We start from the raw sequence: 6527 nt of genomic DNA, 5'->3' as shown, positions 1-6527 counted from the left end.
TCCTCGCCCCGTCCCCCCAGGGTGGGGGGAGTGAGGGAGCGGCTGTGTGGTATTTGGCTGCCTGCCAGGTTAAACCACGACAGTAATAAGCAGCTAGAAGTCTGCTGAAGGATGGAGCTGAACCTGACTCCTCCAGCCATAAAATGGGTGGTTGGCCAGGTGAGCTGACCAGGATCCAGATTTGAGGCATCTTTTAATAGTAGAAAATGCGGTAAGTTTGATTGAGGGGAAGTAAGGGTTTTTTTTTAAGATATGATTTACATTGCTGCCAATATTATTCATAGCGTGAGGCTCTCTAGACAGTGAAGGAGTAAGTGACATAAGGGTCATTTAGAGAGATACTGCATGTGACTCCTGTGAGGCATTTTTTAATTTTTACTCTGTATGATTTGTTCAGTGAGTTTAGGTTACTGTTTATTGAATATTCAATAGCAAAGAGCTTAAGGGATGGGAAAGAATATGCGAGACAGAGGAGGAGGACCGAGAGTGAAGAGCAGGAGGAGCTGCTCTCGGGCACCACGCTGCATTAGCACCAGAGATCCTGCTACTCAGAGGATGCCAGTTACTTAATCTAGTCGTACACTAGAGCAGAGTCAGCTGCACAATCTTGCCTTCTGTTACAGATTAGGGTGGTACAGCAGTACTCAGCACACCCATAACCAGTGGCAAACTCTTCAGTGGTGATGCCCTATAGAGAGCATGAAGTTGCAGTTTCTAAAATAAAAGACTGAAGACTTGGATCCTTCCATGTGCTGAGGAAAGAGAGAAGCAAAGTAAACATTTAACAATGCCTAGTTTTATTCTTTCCATGTCTGTATCAGCTATGCACTTTTATGAAAACCACTGGTTTTGGTGAAGAGAAATCTGCATGACTCAAGGAAACCTTAGCCATGCCTACAGGAGATGCTCCAAAAGAGCTTTTATCCGTGTGAAAAATGCTAGCTCTGTAACATTGCCAAGGCAGGTGTGAGCTTTGGCTCCCTGCAGCAGGAGAGCTTGCCACACATGCTTTGCCTGATTGAGAGCTAAAAGGGCCTGATTTCATTTCCGCAGGTGCTCACTGAAATCTCTCGCTCTTCAAACACATCTTCTTAACCTTTTCATTCAGACTGTAACCCCTCCTTCCCCCAGAACAAACACACTCGAAGGAGCGGCTGATTCTGCAGCAGGGCATGAGTATTGTTCAGTATCACTTTACAGAAGATGTTATAACAAGCTCATCACCAAAATATTTGAGCATCCTCCAGGAATGCTTTAAGCATTATCACTAACATTTGTCATTGTCAATGCTTTACTCCTCTCCCAGGAGAAGAAGAGTTTGCAATGGAATACTTTGCTTGGGGCTTATTTGTAATGAGATGGAGACATACATATAAGTTGGCCACTGGCTACCACAGCTTGCTGTGTTTGAATTCTACAGGTATCTGTTATGCATAGGTTTATGCTATGGAAAGTGAAGTGAAAGGAACATATCCGTCACGTGGAACAGTAAGTGGTGAGGTCTGCAACAATCCTTGGTTCCTGTAGGGGTTTGTTCCACAGTCCTCAGGCAGCTCCTCAGAAAACCGTGATTTCAGCAGAGACAAATTGTGCTGAAACTGTTTTGAAGATCCAGATTTATCAAAAACAGTCCGTACAAGAGTTGTAGATTTTCTTTGTGTTCTGGGAACATCCACAAAACACCCCAAATGTCTTTTTCCCCTAAAAAGTATACTTTTTAGTATACTAAAAAGCAGTATACTGATGGAACAAGTCAAGTAATCAACAGTCTCCTTATCTTTTGATATATTTGCTAGCCTTGAATTTTTTTTAAAACACAGTAGTTTATAATTATCCCATAATGTTCCTTCCAGTCAGGAAAGCACAGTAACATCTCGTTTGTAACTGTTCTAGGTGCCAGAGGCTCAACCCATTCATCAGGCTTTACCAGTGGCGGGATCTCCAGTGGATCCCGGGCCTCCCAGATGATGTCCCAGGAGGCCAGATCCCACGGAGGTGGAACTCCCAGGGGCGGTACCACTTCCACTGTCCAGTCCATCTGTAAGTGAGAATCCTCCTAATAAAAATGAAATAACAAATGACTTCTGAGAAGTCAGCAGTATTTCAGCTCAAGCGTACATTTACTAGATGAAGGAATGTAAATAAGAGAAGTGGCTGCATTGTATTTCAAGCAACATTTCTCCTGTTTGTTGTTGTATATTCGGTGGGAAGCCGAAACAAGGGAATTAGTGGAAATAACAATGCCATGAATTTGCAAAGATATGGATGGATAGAAGAGGCAGAAATCTGAAACACATAGTGACAGAAAAAAAGGCCAGTGGAAGTTTAGGTTATGCTTTCATCAGTGGAAGTTCATTAAATATTTTTCAAACACAAATTCAGGACCAAACCAAGAGCTTCACATTTAAACATACAAAACAGATGAAGTGGGAGGAAACAGTGAAACATGAGAATGGAGTTATCAGGCTGACAGACAGGAATCATTAGTCCACTTCTTGTGGCCTTTTAGAACAGCTTAGCTTTCTTTCCTTTAAAGGAGATTCATTGGGTCAAAAGCAGAGGGATCTACCTGCACTTACCAGCTCAAAGCAGAGAACAGCACAAGTTTTGCTCATCACCCTGCCAAGCTGATGCAGCCCACACCTAGATAAATTAAACCAAGGTATGAGGAAGCCTAGTCTATACATGAATGCATTGGTAAGGATGCTAATTATGGTAGTGGGATCCTACAGGGTTTGGAAGAGAATTGGAGACAGGATTGAAGTTCTTCATTTCAAAAAGTGTCTTTCAAAGTGTAACACAGACCGTTGGTCTCTGACCTGGGAACATTTGTTACCAACACTCAGATATGCTGTATGTTTCCCTGCAACGTTGCTTTAAGTTGTTCTCACACGTTTCTTTATACTTGTCCTTAGCAATGGGTGGCAAAGGAGGAAGGCACTGAATCGAAGAAAAGCTTCAGTCCAGATGTGCTCACTCTGCAAGCAGTTCATCCTCTACCAACGCAGTCATTTGACAACTTCTCCCCTTCTTCGCTCTCCCTGTCACTGAGATGAAAGACAAAGCCTTTTTCACATGCACAAATAAAGCTTCTATTAAAATGATGGATTCTTGCATTAAATTAGTGGGGACGGGGATGAGGGGCAGTTTCTTCCTTGGTTAAACATTCTCTGAAGCACAGGCACATACAAACACAAGCCAATAAATGGAAGCTAAGGTACTTTGGACTGCAAGGGTGTATTACAAAAATCCTGGGTTTAGCAACACTAGACTCTCCAATTACAGGTAGCTTGCTTTGTTTATTTTAGAAAAAGTGATCACAGTGCAAAAGTCACCCTGTTGTGAGAGAGAAGCATAGAAACACCTGATAAGGGGCATCCAGCAGTTCCCTTTGGAGGTACTTCTAATGGGCTATCAAATTAAATTCTACTTCATTAAAAATACACATAAGCAAATGAGAACAGATCCCAAGAAATTTCATACCTCAGAGATGCAACTGATATTTGTATCCCTCTACTATTTCTAAGGTCCCTTTCACCTTAATATTTCAAGTCCCTCTTTGTTTATTGAGAGGTGTCAGCTTTGTCACATTTGAACCAAAACTACTCCTGTAAACTTCATGTGATACCTGAGGACAGGTAAGGAAGGGAGCCCATCTTCTCTGGTATAGGTCTCTTGCTGTTCCCCACACGCCTGACTACTTTCATGCATATGTACTCATACAACGATGTTTCCCCAGATCCAGGTAACAGTTTTGTTTCCTATACAAATTCCCACATACATACTCCCCTACAGTTCCCGTCTTCCTCCCGTCTTTCTGGCTCCTCATCCTCCCTCCCCTATCACCTCCCTCCCTCTGTATTTCTAATAGAACCACACGAGCAGTTTCTCCTTCCCTCTCCCCACCCCAAGATGAAGGGAGAGAATCTACACTTTCAGGCTAGAAGTTAAGAGGTGCTGGGTTTGTGGTGCATGTCTTCACGGCTGGGAGACCGCTTTGTACATAGAAAGATTTAGTGTCAAAGCGACCTTGGTGTGAGGAGAATGGGGGCAGTTCTCTCGTCCAGCCTCCTGCTCAAAGCAGGGTTAACCTTAATGTTAAACGTGTTTGCTCAGGGCTTTGTCCAGGCAGGTTTTGAAAATCTTCAATGGAGATGTCACAGCTTCTCTAGGCAACCTGCTCAAAAGTTTCACCACTCTCACAGTTGAGATTTTTTGGAAATAGAATGTGGTTTCACCACTCTCACAGTTGAGATTTTTTCCGTATGTTGAAATAGAATTTCCTTTGTTGCAAAGTCACACTTACTCCAATGGATCCTTAAGTACATACTTAATAACGATGTACTTTAGAGTTTTCCACTTTAGAGATTCATCAATAGATACGCTTTCCTGCACTGGCACCTAAGCCTGACAGTGGTGAAGATGGGACTAGAAACGTCCTTTGCAGAACTCAGTGCCTCCCAGTGCCATTGCTGAGAACAGACACACCATCTGCAAATTAGCCACTGTCACATCAAGAGGAACAGATGTTTTCTCTCTCCCCATACTTTCTATACAATTACAAATTTAGAAATTTCTTCGCACAATAGTAGTAGCTTATATTTATATGTTAGCTTTCATATTTAAGGATCCCAAACTGTTTTGTTCACTGCAAAGGACATGCAGCAACATAATCACATGTTGGGTTTTTTTTTTACGGTCAGACACCTTTTAACTTGACTTGAGTGGTAGTTTACATGCATGTGAAAGCTTCCCGGCTCATTGCCTGCATGTTGGCTATCTACTGCTAAATTGTTACCGCTGCCATAAATAGCTAATTGTAATATTGCTGTTGTATTCTGTAACAAATAAAGACAAGGAATGAAGAACACCATGACTGGGTGAAATGAAAAAAAAAAAAAGTAAGCTGTTATGGAGCAAAAAAATGAAGTATTGAGGACTCACAGACAGCAACCAGCCTGCAAATCTGACTGAAAAATGTGGGGCATGCTCTCTGAAATGGTATTTTAGGTGTAATTTTCAGCTTTTCTCCCAGCCTGTCTCTATTCTCCTCTAGCATCTCTCCAGATCTCAGCCACCTCTCTGCAACAACGATTTTCACACATGCCCCAGTCACCATTAAGCACAAGGCAAAAAGTTTGGCCATGCATAAACAACAGGATCTGGACACTGGTGTCACCAGTCCCTGAAGAGGGAAGGGAGGGGGAGGCTGCTGGGTTTACTCTGACGAAGTTTGTGTCTGGTTCTTCTGTTCTGCTTGTCCCTGCTTGTAACAGGCCTGGCTTTCCCACTATCCCCACTAAAACAGCCTCCAATTAAGCAATCCCCTTTCCCTTTCACTTTCAAACCTGTTCCATAGTCATCCTCAGTCCGTTTTACAGCAGCAACCTCGCAACTGCTGCAGGACATCAGCAGGGTCCTGTTACTTTCCTCTCCCACCTTGGCTCGCCCTCTGCGAGAGCTGTGTTGGAACACTTTGCTGGCTTGGGCTCGTGTCACCTCTAAAAAAGGCTGCAGCAGCTTTGTCAAGCAGCTACTGGGGTACAGGCAGAGAAAGCTGGCTACGCGGCCAAGAGCACAGCTAAATTTTTCTAAGGCACTTAACGTGCTCCGCTCGTGGCTGCTTCATCACAGTTCTGCCGTCTCTTTACACAGGAGGAAGGGAGCATAAGGTCAGTGTAAGGCAATGTGATTTTGACTGAACAGCATTTTATGTCTATTTACTACAGATTAAAGGACGTGGGCAAGTAAAAGGCAAAGGAGAAGCTGCATCCTGTCTTTATCGATTTTTACAGATCACCAGTGATTCTGCTTTTGCAGCCCTGGCTATCCAGCATAATAAAAATAAAAGCATTGAAACTCTGGATATTTGGCATAGCCTCGGTGCATATGTGCACAGATGGCCTCAGTAGTTTGCTGGCCTTCAAGTCTGGGCTAGTACATGGCTCTAATTAAGCCATCCTACACTTTCCTCCCAACGCCTAATGCAGCAGCCTGTGACTACTGAAACATAGCTGTGATCTACCAGCAGATCTTTATTCCCTTCTATGCCCTTAGCACTGGCAGGAGGTACAGCAAGAAGGTCTATCCTGGCTGTTCCCCATTCAGAGATTGCCCCATGTGCAAATGCCGAGGTACGCTGCCAGAGAGCAGCAAGGACCTAGATTCCTATAAGCAGACATTCAAACACCTGCTTTAGCTATAATGATGCTAAAGTGAGTCATAACAATGAAATTAATTTAAGACTGACAAGAAATAGTAGAAGAAGTCAAGCACATACATAACTCATCGGACAAACGGTTTTGCAAACTGAAGCTGTATTAGCCGAGAAACAATGTGTGACCATTTCATAGCAATTAAAGACCTTGTTTCTTATTTTCCTGCAGAGGGCGAAGATTTAAAACTGGGTTTCAACTTTAATGTTGGCATTTCTTGACCTCAAGTGCTTTTGTCTTGTTAAAAAATGACTGTCATTAGTGAGAGCTGACAAAAGGTGTTTATGCCTAAAAGAAGGAAAACCAATCCAA

At 43.0% G+C, this 6527-nt stretch overlaps 1 protein-coding gene across 1 annotated transcript in view; it reads left to right on the top strand.

The window, feature by feature from the left end:
• LOC104074851 (interferon alpha-inducible protein 27-like protein 2A) overlaps positions 1–2944 on the top strand; it is a 4478-nt gene extending 1534 nt beyond the window's left edge. The window contains exons 2-3 of the mRNA XM_009575131.1: positions 1894–2040; positions 2916–2944. Coding sequence (XP_009573426.1) covers positions 1894–2040; positions 2916–2944 — 176 coding nt within the window. The remainder of the gene's footprint in view (positions 1–1893; positions 2041–2915) is intronic.
• The last annotated feature ends 3583 nt before the right edge of the window (positions 2945–6527 follow it).

This window comes from Fulmarus glacialis, unplaced genomic scaffold (assembly GCF_000690835.1).
Source record: "Fulmarus glacialis isolate BGI_N327 unplaced genomic scaffold, ASM69083v1 scaffold7873, whole genome shotgun sequence".
Classification (NCBI taxonomy): Eukaryota; Metazoa; Chordata; class Aves; order Procellariiformes; family Procellariidae; genus Fulmarus; species Fulmarus glacialis.
Note: the sequence above shows the minus strand (reverse complement) of the source record. Positions and strands in the feature narration are given on the sequence as shown.